At 40.5% G+C, this 17,820-nt stretch overlaps 1 protein-coding gene across 1 annotated transcript; it reads left to right on the top strand.

The window, feature by feature from the left end:
* Positions 1-1,277: 1,277 nt before the first annotated feature.
* nuak2 (NUAK family, SNF1-like kinase, 2) lies at positions 1,278-16,395 on the top strand (the record flags this gene model as incomplete). Its single annotated transcript, XM_083891994.1, has 6 exons — positions 1,278-1,532; positions 11,474-11,594; positions 12,928-13,079; positions 13,838-13,903; positions 14,291-14,543; positions 15,269-16,395. 6 exons carry the CDS (start codon positions 1,278-1,280, stop codon positions 16,393-16,395), a joined length of 1,974 nt encoding a protein of 657 aa, XP_083748120.1.
* Positions 16,396-17,820: the final 1,425 nt, after the last annotated feature.

Here is a 17,820-nt window from a genome sequence, read left to right as displayed (position 1 = left end):
AGGATAAATTCAGATGATTTATTTTAAGTATTTATGCTCAGGGTTAACACACTTGTTAACTCTGTCAAGTCTGGGGTTTTTTTCCCTGTCTGTTTTGAGCAGCATAACTCAAAAAGTAAAGGTCTGATTTGGATGAACTCTCACTGGGATGAAGGTTATTTATGTAAGTGTATTAAATTTTTTTTAAAGAATTTTTTAAAAGACAGTTTTGTACAATTTTTTTATCTATCTTTTTTTGGGGTCTATTTAAAAAATAAAATAAATAAATAAAAGAATAAATAAAAATAAATACATAAAATATCTCAGAAAACAGACCCAGAAAAAATAGCGTCAAAACATGCGCAAAAACAAAAATTTTGGCCCTTTTGAATTTTTTTTTGCACAATAGCAATAAAAAGGCTTTATTTAAAAAGGCTGTTTTTACTATATATATTTTTGTGTTCTATTTTTTTTTCCGGGGTCTGTTAAAAAAAACCCCCAAAAAACAAACAATAAAATATCAGAAAACAGACCCGAAAAAAAATAGAGTAAAAACAGTCCAGGAAAAAAAACCTTAAAAACACACCCGAAAAAAAATCTTGGCGCTTTAAAAAATAAATAAATAAAAAAACACAATGGCGTTTTTTACATATATATTTTTTTCGGGGTCTGTTAAAAAATAAAATAATAATAATAACTAAATACATACATAAAATATCTCAGAAATCCCGGAAAAATATCGTAAACACAGAGACTTAAAAAAAAATTCGATAAGTTAAAAAAAACAGCCTCTGACGTCATGAAAAGACCACTCCACAGAGAATAGACCGTTTCCACCGAAAAGTACCAGGAACTTTTGTCACGGAAGTGAGAAAAGTTCCCGCACACACACCAAATCTCCAAATATGGGAGAATGGCAGGGAGGGAGCTCAGCGGGACGAGCCGGTGTTACAAATCAAATGTACCTGCGCTCCCTTTGCCCCGCCCCCTCTCTCTCTCCCTCTCTGTTCTCCACAGTATTTGACGTGTCGGCAGCAGCAGAAGCAGCAGCAGCAGCGGGAAAGAACAGAACAGAACACCGCTGCAGAGCTCCGGTAAACACGCTCAGTCAGTGAGTGAGTCTGTGTGAGTACACGCTGTATTTACCCGCTCACCTCCTCACTCTTCTCGGGCAAACTTCCCCCCCCCCCGAGTATCGAAACCTCACTGAGAAACGAACAAAAAAATGCAGCTCAACGAGACCCCGAACTGCGTCCACGCGTGAAAACAAACAACAAAAAACACACAAAAACTCCGTCATGGACGGTTCCTCCTCCAGCTCCGGTGCTGGCAGTGTTGCTGCTGCCCGTCTGTCGTCGAACACGAGACCGTGTGCCGCCGGCGCAGTTTCGGCGGCCGAACACGGAGCTCCGTGTCCGGTGCCCGCGAAGAAACAAGCCGTGAAGAGGCACCACCACCGGCACAACCTGAAGCACAGGTACGAGTTCCTGGAGACGCTCGGGAAAGGAACGTACGGCAAAGTGAAGAAGGCCAAGGAAAGGTCCGGCAGACTGGTAAATATAACTCTCTGTTTTTATTATTTATCCTAATGTGATAACCTTTATCTATGAGAGGAGATAGAGGAGTTTTTATTTACCTCAGGTTCTCTGTGTGTGCAGCTGCTTCTAATGCTGTCATTCATCTTTATTTATTTATTCCTCTATTTTTGACCTGCTCAAGGCCACGAAACCATGGAAAACTACTTCAAAACAAGTGTAAAGTCACATCAATGAATGTCACAGTGAACAGTCACTAGTTTTAATAGTGTGGCTAAATTGTGTTAATATTATTATTATTGACCTGAAACTATGTCAAATCTCTGCAAAATAAGTGTCCTGAAGTAAGAGTAGGTTAATCAAGTTATCATTGGTCCATAAAGTGTCAGAAATGATGATGTGTTGTTTTCTCCACAAACCAAAATAATTCAGTTTGAATGATTTAATCATTTAAGAAGCTGAAAAATCTGATATATGTATATATATCTATATCTATATCTATATATATATAGATATATATATACACACATCACAGTATAATCTGCATTACTATCAATATAGTAGATCGGTATCATGTCGACAGACTGTGCTCAACGTTTTCTGCTTCAAATGTGTTTTTGTTTTTTTTTGTAGTTTTTCTGTCCATGAAGAAGTTTTAAAAACCACAATGTTGTTTTTTTGGGAGTTGATATCTGACATTTGATTGGAACGCGTTTCAGGTCATGTCACCCAGTCCTAAGACACATAGATATTGTTTTAGAATAAATATTATTAGATCAATATCAATAGTTCTAAGTCTTTCAAAAACTAGACTTAGTTATGTTTTAAATGTTGTGGTTAATCAATTTTCAAAACCATGAAACTCGGTCTGTTTGAGTATTGGTGAGCTGCTGCTGCTGAAAAAAATAATTGCCTAAGAGTTGACTTTGTTTGTTTTAGACTGTTTTGTGTGTCTCAGCATGTTTGTTTTCACCAACTTTATCACTAGCTTCCAGCGAGGTGCGAGACGACATGAAAGTTTTCCTCTTATGATTATTCCAACATCATAATTCCATTTGCAAATGTTGTAAATATAATTACATAATAGTTTTGGTTTGTTTTAAGACGACTCGGGCTCAATGTGTGGAGACCTTTGTCCATAATCTCCATTCATTTGGTTCATATCTGTAAGCGTTGAGAGAATATGCACAAATACGGATGAATTTAATGGGAAAGTTATACCAAACTTACCAAAATGTTGTAATGTTCAGGAATATACACACATACATATGAAATTAGTGGGAAAAAACATCCCAAACTTACCACAATGTGTCTCAAAATGTTGTAAAGTTCAGAGAATATGCACAAAATGGATAATTTAGTGAAAAAAAGTACCACAATGTGTCTCAAAATGTTGTAAAGTTCAGAAAATATGCACAAATACTAATAATTTAGTGGAAAAATTATACCAAAGTTACCAGAATGTGTCTCAAAATGTTGTAAAGTTCAGAAATTATGCACAAAAACAGACAATTTAGTGAAAAAAGTACCTCGGTGTGTTTCAAAATGTTGTAAAGTTAGGAAAATATGCACAAATACAGATGGATTTAGTGGAAAAACAAGTTGTAATGTTTCAAAAAAACATAAAATATTTACAAAATGTTGTATTATTAAGAACATATACACAAATACAGAAGAATTTAGTGAAAAAAGTACCAAAATGTGTCTGAAAATGTAAAATTCAGAAAATATGGATAATTTAGTGGGGAAAAAAAGTTGTAATGTTACAAAAACAGCAAATATTTACGAAATATGTTACAAAATGTTGAGAAAATATGGACTAAAACGGATCATTTAGCGAAAAAAGTATCACAATGTGTCTCAAAATGTTGTAAAGTTAGGAAAATATGTACAAATATGGATAATTTAGTGGAAAAAAAATGTGTTAATGTTACAAAAACATCAAATATTTACAAAATATCTTACATAATGTTGTAATGTATCGAAAATATGCACAAAAACAGATCATTTAGTGAAAAAAGTGGCACAATGTGTCTCAATATGTTGTAAAGCTCAGAAAATATGTACAAATACAGAATAATTTAGTAGACCAATTATACCAAACAGACCACAATGTGTCTCAAAATGCTGTAAAGTTTAGAAAAATGTGCAGAAAAATGTATTATTAAGTGGAATAAAATGTTTTAATGTTAAAAAAACATAAAATATTTACAAATATCTTACAAAGTGCTGTATTGTTGAGGAAATATGCACAGATACAGATGAATTTAGTGGAAAAAGTACCAAAATGTGTCTCAAAATGTTGTAAAGTTCAGAAGAATGTGCACAAAAACTGAGAATTTAGTGGAATAAAATGTTGTAATGTTACAAAAACATCTACAAATATTTACAAAATATCTTACAAAATGTTGTAAAGTTCAGAAAAATATTCACAAAAAACTGATAATATAGTGAAATAAAATGTTGTAATGTTACAAAAACATCAAATATTGACAAAATAAGTTGCAAAATGTTGTAATGTTATAAAAGCATGTTACTACCGTATGAAATAAAATTGCAAAACTGTTGCAAAAGTAATCTACGTTATGAAAGAATGTTGCAAAAATGCTTGTGACGCTTATAAATGAATCACTAGGACTGTATGTTGTTGCAAACCAGGCTTATATGTGGCGTGATTAAGTAAACTGAAAAGGCCAGTGTGTTTTTAAAGTCATCATCACACAAAGACTAAAAAGCCTCATTAGTCATTTCCTGTAACTCTGTCCCTCAACAGTGAGTTTTTAAATAATAGCCTCCTCTGGAGGAAAAAGTGTTTCTTTGGAGCGAGTTATTCACAGACGGGGGGAGGGGGGGAAGTTAGGTGAATTTTTCTCCCTAGTGTTTCTGAAGAAGGGGAAGTGGTGAGTCGCCTTTCAGGTGGACTCCAGTTCACTGTGACCTGAGGGGGGGAAATGGGAGGTATTTAAAACAGTCTGGAGAGAGATAAGCCTTTAAAAGGGATGTCGAGAAGTGGGCAAACAAACGATGCTCCGTCCCGAGTCCACAATCCGTGATAAGAGTGTTAAGCTTTTTACAGCTAATGTGTCTGCCGCTCATATCCTGTCAAACTGTACATTTATTATAACCTTTGATGGATGCAGCAGGTTATTGTTTCAGTGACAGCCGGGCGTAGCTAATGAAACGGTAACGCACGTCGGAAAATGAATGGAAAGATTAATTAAGAAGACGTTAAAGAAGTCGTTCCAGGTTCAGTCACCGTTCCCATTATAATAATAATAATAATGATAATAAAGAGCAGCTGTCGAAACGCGTTTATCAGAAACGATCTTTGTTTAAGGTGAGGGTTTGTCTCGTGTTTGTTGTGAGTGAAAGTGCTCAGAAGTGAAGCGAGAGGCAGGAATTCCCCGTCCTGTTTCTGCAGTAAACAAACACACAGACAGACTCTGTGTGTGAGTCATGTTCAGCCTTGTCTACGCTGCTGCTGCAGCCGCTCACTGTTTTTACACCACATGAGTGTGCGTCTGAGATTCACCCCCGCAGGGCCACTGGAGGTGTAAACCCCCTCATCCCCCACCCCCCCCCGCCCAACACTGTCCAAAAGTTCATCTTTTCAACAAACGCCGGCGGTGACCCGGCGTCGAATGGAAACGAGAGAAAACGATCGACGTTGTGCTTTGTTTCCGTCTCCTCGGCCTCAGCGTTGGCAACATCACTGATGCGTTGCTGTGTAATTTGACACAGGGTGTGACACAAAGCATGGCACCACAGCTGCTGTTGTTGCCCCAGTGCATACGTACGCTTACGTAACGCATTATAAGGTGATGCTCGGTGTGTGTGCGTGACACTGGTGTGCACTCACCGAAATAAAAGTGCTAAGTAGAACCATATAAGGTTCTTCGGCTTGTGCTCATATGAGAACCCATTTTGGCTCCAGGTACAACCTTGAACCCTTTTGGAGGGTTCCACCAAGAACCCTTTTGGAGGGTTCCACCAAGAACCCTTTTGGAGGGTTCCACCAAGAACCCTTTTGGAGGGTTCCATCAAGAACCCTTTTAAAACCCTTTATTCAGGAAAGGGGTTTTAAAGGGTTCTCTGGATAAAAATGGTTCTTACTGGAACCATTAGTGTTACCAAGAACCCTTGAAAAACCCTTGTAGAAGGACCCTTTTGGAACCCTTATTTCTAAGAGTGTTTATTCTAACTAAAGGTTTGTGTTTCCTTAGGCTGAACCTTTAACAACTTTATTGTCAATATAAGAGATTTGATTTGGATTGGGTGCTATATCATCCTGCCTTAAAATCCTCAAAAATTAAGATATTTTAATAAACAAACGAAGGCGTTCTAAAAAAAATGAAGATGCAGTAAAAAATTACAATATAAGACGGTATAAACTAGGGCTGCAACTAACGATTATTTTAATAATCGATTAATCGGTCGATTATTTTTACGATTAATCGATGAATCGGATAAAAAAAAGAAACCTTTGTAATTGCCATATCATTATTCAAAAACGGAACATTTCAAATTCACAGTGCAGACTAGCAAATATTTTCAACGGATTCTTGTTCAGGGCGTCGTTGACTATGACTGAGTACAATTTCAAGTGTAAAAACAACTGGTTATTGCTCCAACGTCTCTGAGCTATCAAAAAGTAATATTAAATGATTAAAAAAAATCAAAACTTACTGGAATAACACAAAAAAAATATACAAGGTATGATATACATACATTTACAGACGAGTCACATTTTTTATAATATTAATTAATTAATTTATACTCACACAGTACACATGTATTTTTATACTAATTTAAGTATATTTAATATGTTGATTTTGACCCTGTCTGACGACATAATGTTCTACCTCACTTGAATCTCACCTGCTTACTACAGAAAATGTACACTTGAAACTTACTCATTACATTATTACATCATAGTAGTATGTAAACTCGTTTTTAATAACTTACAGATGTAAGTGCTTTAAAAATAGAAGAAGAAAAGACATGCGCGCACGCACCCACACACGCACACACACTAATGCTTTGGTTAGTTTAATAAACTGTTCATGTTTGTAAAGCTGAATAATTAATAAATTAACCCACTAAACGAGAAACATGAGAGACTAATGCTACATGTCCTTACTTCCTTACTCCCTTCCTTGTCACGGAGGACTCCGACGTGTTTTCTTTTTAGGTGCTGGTTAATCACCGTGGTTCTCCCGTGCCACGCCATTTCGCTCTTGCAAAGATTGCAGCTAACACACTTTTTAATGTTCATGAATGGTAAAGTGTTCCCACATTTTAGAAGATTTCGGCCGAACGGTTTTCTCCGTCTCTGCCATGTTTCAAGTCTAAAATATAAGTTATCGCTCACTCTAAAACTTACCCTCACCGATTATACGCTCGACCATTCACGCGCACACAAGGCTCGCTGTGCATCAACCGGCATGAAACAGTCGGCATCTGTAAACAGTTCCGCGACTAGGAGCGACGTATTAATCGCGCGACTCAACGAATCGATAATTAAATTCGTTGCCAACGCTTTTAGTAATCGATTTTTATTGATTTTATAGATTTGTTGTTGCAGCCCTAGTATATCGCGGTGCGATACGCGGTCCACGATACCGATAATGTCACGATACGACGATTTTGGCTTGCTCTCGCCGGGCGTCGATGCTTTGTGATGCCTCGACGTGGCGCTGCTCAAAGAAATGAGGGGAAACTTGGGTGGAAGTTACCTTGGCCGAAGAAGAGGGGAGTTTATAGCGGGATAATGGCGGAGAAAAGCTACGTTAAGAGATGCTCCACCCACGTTCAATATACATAGACTTTACGCACTTTGTTCTCCGCGTTGTGAATAAATAGAGAAATCCTCTTTTTGCGTTAGCCTTTTGTTCTCCACATGATTTTCTTGCAATTATCACAGAATCGTCGAATCGTGATATTATGGGTATCGTTGACCGTGTATAGTAATGTGAGGTACTCAACGAATCGTCAACTCTTTTGATCAACGGTGAATCGTGATTAGAGTGGTATTTGTAAAGTAGAGCTGCGGCTAAATATTATTTTCATAAACGAGTAATGTCGGTTATCGTTTGGTACATAAAATGTCAGAAAATGCTAAAAAAAAAGTTGATTGGTGTTTGTCAAACCTGGAAATGATGATGTTCTTGAATGTCTTGATTCAGTTTTAATGATTTCTTTCTAAAACAATCAGAAACCTTGATTTAATCATGAAAAAATCTTCTAACAGATGAATCGATTATCAAAATAGTTGACGATTAATTTAGTAATAGGTTAATAATTGATTAATCGGGTTCTTTTCTTAAGTTCTTCGCTGCCCTCACCTGCAAATGCACTGTGACGTCATGTGTAATTGGCACTAATTCGTGTTGTGCAACTCGTACGTTTCTACATTTCATTTGGTAAATGTTACCGCGTGGCTTCTGTGATTTAAGCTGCTGCAACAACAAGCCCCAGTGCAAAAAAAACCTGTAGTCTGAGTGTTATTTTACAGACAAACGGTGTGAGATGTCAGAGATATCAGCCTGTCGCTGCTTCCTGCGTAGGAAAGGCAGACGGTGACGAAGTCCGCACACACTCTCTGATAACCTCACAGGAGTGTGAAGTCGTCACGAGAGTGTGTGTGTCTGTCTGTCTGTGTGTGTGTGTCAGCGATGCAAACAAACACAGGAAACCTCAGCTCCCAGAATCCATCTAGGAAAAGGGCTCTGAAGCCTCTGCTGACTGTGAGGAGCCTCAAGGGCAGACAGTGAGTCATGACGTTAGACGTCCGTGTGATGGCGAGTTGGAACTGATACGACAAAGTTGTTGCTTTGCTCATTTTCCTGTCTGAACGCAAACAATAAGAGCCCACCAAGGTTATTGGATTTTTCCATACGTTTTTATTTAGTTCGTTTCAATTAGTTTTTTAAAGTGGGGTTTGCTAGTTTTCTTTAGTTTTAGTGCTAGTTTTTTTGTAATATGGAGTATTTGCCAGGCGCAAGATTCAAATAAAGGTCATAAGTATTTATGTGTCATTAAAAACCCAGCAAAATATGACATTTTATCCGTTTATTTGGACAAATGATCAAAATTAGACCAAAGTGCAAAACGTGTATAATAGCGCTGAGGTTGGACGCAGTGGGTATGAAATCAAATTGCTAACAGACTAAAGACTAGTTACTAATTACTCGATTAAACGATAACTAAATTAATCGTTAACTATTTTGACAATCGATGAATCGGTTTGAGTGTTTTTAAGGAATTAAAACATGTTTTCAGCTTCTTAATTGAGAATATTTACTGGGTTTCTTTGCTCCATGTAACAAGGAAATCATTAAAACGGATTAGTTTTTGGTTTTTGGACAAAACAACTTGCTAGGTTTGAGAAACACTGACAACATAATTAACTAGAAAAGCACTCGGAGAGCGCAGACCTCCGCCAAGGCTCAGTGCCTACAAAATAGCGATAAAAATAGTGCTAGCAGCTCTATCACTTGTTCCTGATCCCGTTGGGGACATTTCCTGAAAATTTCATCCAAATCCCTCCGTGACTTTTCGCGTCACGTTGCTAACAGACAAACAAACAAACTTTGGCATAAACATACCTCTTGGCGGAGGTCAATAATAATACTAGATAGATTTCGTAGCATTGTCGATAACCCTAACCCAAATCGCCAAAATCGGCCAAAAATGGCTGTTCAGCCCAAGATGGCGGCCTTCCTGTAGGAGTTACGGCAGTGCTACATCGGACTTTTTGGGCCGCCCTGACATGATTAACATGTGTACCAAGTTTTGCGCATGTAAAATGAAAAGCTGTTTTTCATTTTCGTAAGCCCCTCCCACTTCCATTTACTACCTTTACATTTACCTTTACGATTTACTATTCCCAAAAATAATAATCATAATGAGAATAACTCTTTCAGTTTCATTAGGTTTCTTGCACAGTCGTGCTCGAACCAACTCAACCCAATGAACTACGTAATGAATGTTATGTTTAACTTGCACAGCCTTGTGTCCCACGTTGTAAACAAAAAGAAAACACTTTATTATGAATGAAAAGGTTGTCTCAAATAAAACCTCACCTCAAAAATAAATACTCTTCTTACGAACCCAAAAAAAGACGGAAATTAAGCACATTTACACTACAATCCCAGTCCGTTTCAGTTAGTTTTTCGGTAACTATAATAACCTTGGACACCATCCACCACCACCATCACCATCACCCACACCACCTGGTGCCTCGAGACACCCTTTCACCCTGGGGTAAACTGATGACGCACACAGAGGAATCCCAGGCATCTGAGCCCCAAACAGACAAAGTTATACATGAGAATAATCCCTGTGTGTGTGTGTGTGTGTGTGTGTGTGTGTGTGTGTGTGTGTGTGTGTGTGTATGTGTATATATATATATATATATATATATATGTGTATATATATATATATATATATATATATATATATATATATATATATATATATATATATATATATATATATATATATATATATATATATATGTGACACGACCCCAACAGTCGGATACTGTTTAATGTTACGGCCGTTGCTGCCATAACAGCAGACAATAGGTGTATTTACAGTAGACAATACATGAGCCAGCATTCATTCTCTCCCTCCCCTCTCTGCTTTGTTAGAAACAAGTCAGCAGAGTTTACGCTTCACTGTCCTCTCGCAGCAGGACGATGAGGTGAAGATAGTGAGGCCTAATCTACTGCACTCTGATGATTTTATTATTCTTACGGTAACTGCAGCTGCAGGTTATAAAGGTTTATCTGCCGTTAGTGAGGTTGTGTAACCTGTGAAAGACTATACTGATATAGTGTTTCAAAAGCAATATTAATATGTAATAAAACCTGAGGGTGATAATTACTGCTGTGCAGCCAACGTGTTTGGTATTTTTACTGACTTGATGTTTAATCTTTACTGTCAGTGTTACACAGGTGGAAAGAGGACTGAGATATTCTACTCTATAACTCATTTTACAAGTAAAAGTACTGGTCTAAAAATGTAATCTAAAAGTTGTTTAAAATGTATTCAGAGTAAAAGTTACATAGTTACTTTTTAACAAAGTTGGAGTTCTTTGTCTTAAAGGTAAACTTTTACAAATTAAAGTGCTGACAAAATAGAATATGTAAACACAAAGTATCTGTCAAAATGGGTCAAAGGTCACAAATGCTTTAACTTTCTCACTCACTCAGGGACCTTAATTAACACCAATTCACCTGTCCTCATCATCACTCACCTGTCCTCATCACTCACCTGTCCTCATCTTTCACCTGTCCTCTTCGTTCACCTGTCCCCGTCATTCATTCACCTGTCCTCGTCGTTCACCTGTCCTCTTCGTTCACCTGTCCTCATCATCAATCACCTTTCCTTGTCGTTCACCTGTCGTCTTCGTTCACCTGTCCTCATCGTTCACCTGTCCTCTTTGTTTCACCTGTCCTCTTCGTTCACCTGTCCCCGTCATTCATTCACCTGTCCTCGTCATCGTTCACCTGTCGACTTCGTTCACCTGTCGTCTTCGTTCACCTGTCCTCGTCATTCACCTGTCCTCATCGTTCACCTGTTCTCATTAATTCACCTGTCCTCATCGCTTACCTGTCCTCAACGTTCACCTGTCCTCTTCATTCACCTGTTCTCATCAATTTACCTGTCCTCATCGTTCACCTGTTCTCATCAATTCACCTGTCCTCGTCATTCACCTGTCCTCATCGCTTACCTGTCCTCGTCGTTCACATGTCCTCGTCATTCACCTGTCCTCATCGTTTACCTGTCCTCTTCGTTCACATGTCCTCATCACTCACCTGTCCTAATCGTTCATTGCCAAAGTAATGTATTTATTTTCATTCAGGCCAACGTTGTTTTTAATTATTCATTAACGAGTGTGATTTAATGTCCGTTTCTCTTTTGAAAACGTTAACATTCCATTTCTTTCTCAGGTTGCCATAAAGTCCATCAGGAAAGAGAAGGTCAAGGACGAGCAGGACCTGGTTCACATTCGCAGGGAGATTGAGATCATGTCGTCACTCTGCCACCCGCACATCATCACCATATACGAAGGTACCAGTGCTGTGATCACTCAGTCTTTTCAGCGATGTTCTATATGAGTACCCTTTGTGAGTCACCTGCTAAATTTGGACGTTAACAGACAGACAGACGTTCATTGTATTTATAGATGCGTAGTAAAATCTCGTAAAAAAGTAAAAAATAACATAGTAAAAAAATCAGTCTCCAGTCTGCTAGAGTAGTATGATTGGGGGTTGTAACATTCAGGCCACTCCAAACCTTTTGAAAAACGTATTCCCCGAGCCTGAGAGTCGGCATTTGGTCACGCAAAAGTCTTTGTGCTGACGACTGATGCGAGGTTACATAAGCGCGGGTCCCCAGATGTACGCACAGGGCCTTGTGTCTTTCAGTGCCCACACACGCGGTCATCGTCGCTGAATGTTATCTGCCGTGCAGCGCAGTCATCGCATGGGCCTCATTTATTCTTTTCAGTGTGAACGAGGGGGGAGCTGGAAATCAGTGATGTGTTCACACATGCAGACGCACACACAGAGTAGGGTAACAGGCTTTACACAACAGTTTTAAGATGGAAAAACACCAAAATATTATATGTATTAATGAGATATACGCTAACATTCAAAAGTTTGGGGTCACTTGTATAACATTAAATGAATCAGAAATACACTCAAACTAATTTTCACTGAGGGCCACATCAGCATAATGGTTGCCCTCAAAGGGCCAGATGTAACTGTAAGACAAAATAAACGTAACTAAATGTAAACACACCCTCAAAAAAAGACTTTGAAGCATGGGTGATTTCTTCAGCCACAATAAAGGCTTTTATATATCTCAATTTCATTCGTTGCATGATGCATATACAATGATGCACTGCAAACTAGTGGCAGGATGCCATCACTTCACAGGTAACACAATCGCCATGTATTGTGGGAAAGGTAGTTTATGGTCAACCCCCCCCCCCCTTAAAGCAGCTAGACCTTGTGGGCCACATAAAATGATGTGGCGGGCCACATCTGGCCCCCGGGCCTTGAGTTTGACACATGTGCTCTATACATTGTTAATGTGGTAAACGACTATTCTAGCTGCAAACGTCTAGAGGCCCATTTCCAGTGTTCTAATGGTACATTGTGTTTGCTAATCGCGTTAGAAGGCTATTGGATGATTAGAAAACCCTTGTGCGTTGATGTTAGCACGGCTGAAAACAGTTTTGCTGGTTCGTTGACGAAAGGGCAACTATATTTTCTATTAATGTAGCAACTTTTTTGATGAATAAAAGTGTGACTTTTAATGGGAAACACAACAAAAATTGTATAGGTGAGCCCACGATTTTGAACAGTTTATAATAATTCAATTATTTTGTTTGTTTCAGTGTTTGAAAACAAGGACAAGATTGTGATCGTGATGGAGTACGCCAGCCAAGGAGACCTGTACGACTACATCTGCGACAAGAAGCGCATCTCTGAACGGGAAACCCGACACTTCTTCAGACAGATTGTGTCAGCGGTGCACTACTGTCATCAGGTATGACATTCTTTCTCAGGTCGCAGCTTTCAGAACCGCAGAGTGAGGAGAGTGAAGAGGAAATCGTACGTCTGTAGTTGAGACAAAAGTTTGGTTAGTAGTATTTTAGCCTGGTTCCTGGGCTGCTACGTCAAAACGATGCACGGCTCTCCGCTGGCTGCACGGCTCGCTCATACAAAAGTTACATAATGCTGATCTGAGAACTGTGCCAGGCTAAATGAACAGTTGTGTCTGTGGAGAGCTGGCATCGGTGCTAAAGGCCAGTCGTCCCAGCACACACACACGGTTTAATGAGGGTGTGATGGAGCAGAAGGGCACTCGCACACACAGTTGAGTCCAGAGCCGTGTGATTGTGAACATTTATAACGTGGCCCGTCAGCACTTTACACAGCATTTTATGTTTGTCAGACAATATTTGCAGAGTGAATTGTTCCGTTGTAAACTGTCACTTTTACCGAGCGCAGATGTCTTGTTAAATATTGTTTTTTTTTCCTCCATTTAATATACAGCACTTTGGAAACATTACATTTGGCACAGTGCTTAGGGTTTCACGTAACTCCACCACAAAGAATGTTTCCGCAGTTACCCATATGTCAGAAATAGCTGACCTGCATTTTCTAAAAGGAAAACAATTATCAAACGCTGCCTGCGGCAAAGGCATTCCCCCCTGCAGAGTGGAGGACAATCGAGCATAGCTAACGTTCCAGGGAAGAAAGAAAAAAGTGTTCTCATTCTCTTTTGTTTATGTTGGTTTTCAGAATGGAATAGTTCACCGGGACCTGAAACTGGAGAATATTTTACTAGATGGCAACGGGAATGTTAAGGTAAGGACGTGAAACACGACCTGCATGCGTATAAAGGAAGTATTTCCATACACTACCGTTCAAAAGTTTGTCGTCATTTAGAAATGTCCTTATTTTTGAAGGAAAAGCAACATTAAATGAATCAAAAATACACTCTATACATTATTAATGTGGTAAACGACTATTCTAGCTGCAAACGTCTGGTTTTTAATGTACATAGGTGTATAGAGGCCCATTTCCAGTGTTCCAATGATGTTGGCACAGCTAAAAACAGTTTTGCTGATTCTTTGAAAAAAGGGCGAAATTATTATTATTAAATCAAGGGTTGTTTCTGGAAAATCTGTGGCAACTTTGACGTTTTCCATGTTGACCTCGATCACAGACGTGACAACTGTTTACATTTTGCAGATTGCAGACTTCGGCCTGTCGAACCTCTACCACGGCGACGAGTTCCTTCAAACCTTCTGCGGTAGCCCCTTGTACGCCTCCCCAGAGATCGTCAACGGACGCCCGTACCACGGGCCTGAGGTGGACACTTGGTCTCTGGGCGTATTGTTGTATACGTTGGTTCACGGCACCATGCCATTTGATGGAAACAACCACAAAGCGCTGGTTCAGCAGATCAGCACCGGAAACTACCGCAAACCCAACAAACCCTCAGGTTTGTTTTTCTGGCTCTTCGAAGGAAACGAGTAGTGCTGGGCACGTTAACCCGATAACGGCGGTTAATGTCGCTAACGGCGGTTAATGGCACTAACGGCGGTTAAAGGAGCTAAGGGCGGTTAAAGGAGCTAACAACGGTTAATGGCGCTAACGGCGGTTAAAGGAGCTAAGGGCGGTTAATGGCGCTAACGGCGGTTAATGGCGCTAACGGCGGGTTAATGGCGCTAACGATGGTTAATGGTGCTAACGGCGGTTAATGGTGCTAAAGGCGGTTAATGGCGCTAAATGCGGTTAATGCTACTAACGGCGGTTAATGGCGCTAACGGTGTCAACGTTAACACATGGCGGCTGACCGGAAAAAGCCAATTGTTAAAATAAGTCTCTAAAGTAACGTTACAGTTTAAAAACATTGGCACACCTACGCAGCACACAGGTACGCTGGTTGTTTGTAGCGCGGCTCTTTTCGTTTAATAAACAGACTGCTCCAGTTCAACTGTAGGCCCGCTTGCGGTGCTAAAGGAGCTTGTCTGGACTCTGGTGCTGCGGCACGTAAACATGACGTGAGTCTTTTTCCGGTCAGTTGTCACGGAAACTTGTCATGGGTTAAACGTGTGCTAACGTTGACGCCGTTAAAGCGTTAGCGTGCCCAGCACTAGAAAGAAAACATCATTTTGTTGTACGAACTTATATTTTGTGACATTAATTTTCCCTGTTTCCATTCAGATGCTTGTGGGCTTATCCGCTGGATGCTAATGGTAAATCCGGAGCGCAGAGCTACTATTGAGGAGATCGCAGGACACTGGTGGCTCAACTGGGGTTACCAGACGCCGCTACTCTCGGAGACAAAGAGTAGCACGCCGGAGCAGACCTCGTCACCGCTCTCCACGTCCACGTCCACGTCCACGTCCACGTCCACGTCCACGTCCACGTCCACGTCCACGTCCACGTCCACGTCCACGTCACACCCCGCCGGGATGGCCAGCGTCGCTAACTGGCTGCGTCGCACATCCAGACCGTTACTGGAGAACGGCTCAAAGATCCGCTGCCTGCTGCGCTCGCAGGCCGGCGGCGGCGGAGGAGGGGACGTGGTGCGGCAGCGATCTCTGCGAAGGTCGCGTAAGGAGAACAACATTTCCCAGACGTTTCACGAAGGGAGCTCAGACAGTCGTCCCTCAAAGGGCATTCTGAAGAGACGCAACAGTGTGAAGCAGAAAGTGATGAATGAAACCCCGGCTCCGAGTCCTGTAGAGCCTCAGAACGTGCAGAGTTTATTGACACCATCTCACGCCCCTTCAGCTGCGTCGGCTCCGCGCAAAGGAATCCTGAAGAAGCGCGCAGAGCAAGAGTCGGGATACTTCTCGTCCTCTCCCGAGAACAGCGAGTCTGCCTGGGTACCACAGGCAACCGCGTGCCCTTCAGTACCCACCTATAAAAAGGGCATCCTTAAGCGAAATGGCAAGTTCTCCTCTGGTGGCTTGCAGGAGTTTGGCTCTCTAGACCAGCTGGCCGCTTCCTTACCGCACGGCAGCACCAGGTCAAGACCGAGTGGGGCCATCAGCGAGGACAGCATTCTGTCCTCGGAGTCCTTCGACCAGCTGGATCTACCAGAGCGGATGGGCGCGTCGACCAAAATGAATAAACCGGGCAAGGCGAGCATGAAAGGAAGTGTGTCTGCCGACAACCTGCTGGACATTCAAGAGGACGGGATTCTCGGGGACGGGCTGCTCGGACCCTGGAACCTCTGCTACGAGGCAGGAGTGGCCGACAGCGCTTTCTCCATCACCGACTGTGACAATGTAACAGAGGCGTACAAACAGGCCATGGTTATACGCGGCTCTGCAGCGAGCTAAAGACCAGACTAAAGACTTTTTTTTTTATCCAATATTTTTTAAACTACTGAAGACTTGAGCGCCAAAGTGCATGATGTCAAACTTACCAGTGTGCTGTATCGTTTTGGTTAATTTAAAATAATTGCACAGCACCAAAAAAGGGAGGGGACTTCTTGCTCAACAATTAGTGCTGGGCACGTTAAAGCGTCAATTGTAGCACACGTTAACACACGTTAACGTGTGACAAGTTTCCATGACAACTGACTGGAAAAAGGCGTGCGGCACGTCATGTTTACGTGACACGGCACCGGAGTCCAGGCTCCGTTTACCCGTTAGCTCCTTTAGCACGCCTACAGTTGAACTGGAGCGGTCTGTTTATTAAACGAATAGAGCACTGCTACAAATAACCAGCTGCGTATGTGTGCCTTTGTTTTTAATGTTTATCGTTACTTTAGAGACTCATTTTAACAATCGGGAGTCACGTAAACATGACGTCACGCGCATCGTTTTATCGCTCAGTTGTCATGGAAACGTGGCCATCGCTATCAACAATAGATTGTATTTTTAAAGATGGTGAACGATAAACGACAATGGTCAAAGCTGCTCAGGACAAAGAGAGTTGCTGTGGATCAGTCAGGAACTTCTACTTTTCACCAAGTGTATGTTTTTGAGGAAATGCACGTTGTAACCAAAAACACAGGACATATTACTTGAGTAAAACGTATTTAATGCCGAGTTCTTTTTGACTCTAGATTTATGAAAGTTAATCCTCTCAACAACAGCAATAACACAGGTTTCATTTCTTGGGATCCTTCATGTACCAGATTTTACTGTTTTTTTTAGGATGTGATGGGGAAAGTGACATTTCACGGATACCAAAGAACTCATGTTGTTGTATTGATTTTTTTTTGTTTTTTCCATTTTTATTTAAACTCCTCGGAAAAAAAACACGTGCCAAGCGAACGTCTTGTTTGTCACGGGGACTTTCGTCTCTCTCGACGAGTGTTTGTGTTTGATTGTTTTCTCTGGATGATGATGTGGATAATGACTTGAATAATAACCGTGACTCATAAAGAGTCACAACAAGAGCGACTCGTAGAACCTGCTTTTGTCTACACAGGTGGCCACTGTGTGTGTGTACAGGTGGCAGTTTCACTGGAAAGGGCGGGGCAAATTAAGTCAAACCTGAAGGTCGCACGAAGTTGAACTTTGGAAAAAACGCCAACTTGTGTTTGATTATGAACTCTCTGAGAAATTGAACATTGGATATAAAAAAACAAAACAATTTTATCTTAACTAGAGATATACTCTGGTTGAAAATCTGATTCATGTTTAATGAAATACCCCCCATGGTGATCAGATATGGGTACATCATGTTTTCTTATGAAACGTCAGTGTTTAATCGGGCTATCACTACTTGATCATCATGCATTTTTATTTAATTTA

This window comes from Microchirus variegatus (assembly GCF_963457635.1).
Source record: "Microchirus variegatus genome assembly, chromosome: 7".
NCBI lineage: Eukaryota > Metazoa > Chordata > Actinopteri > Pleuronectiformes > Soleidae > Microchirus > Microchirus variegatus.
The sequence above is the reverse complement of the archived record's forward strand: the minus strand, read 5'-3'. Positions and strand labels throughout refer to the sequence as shown.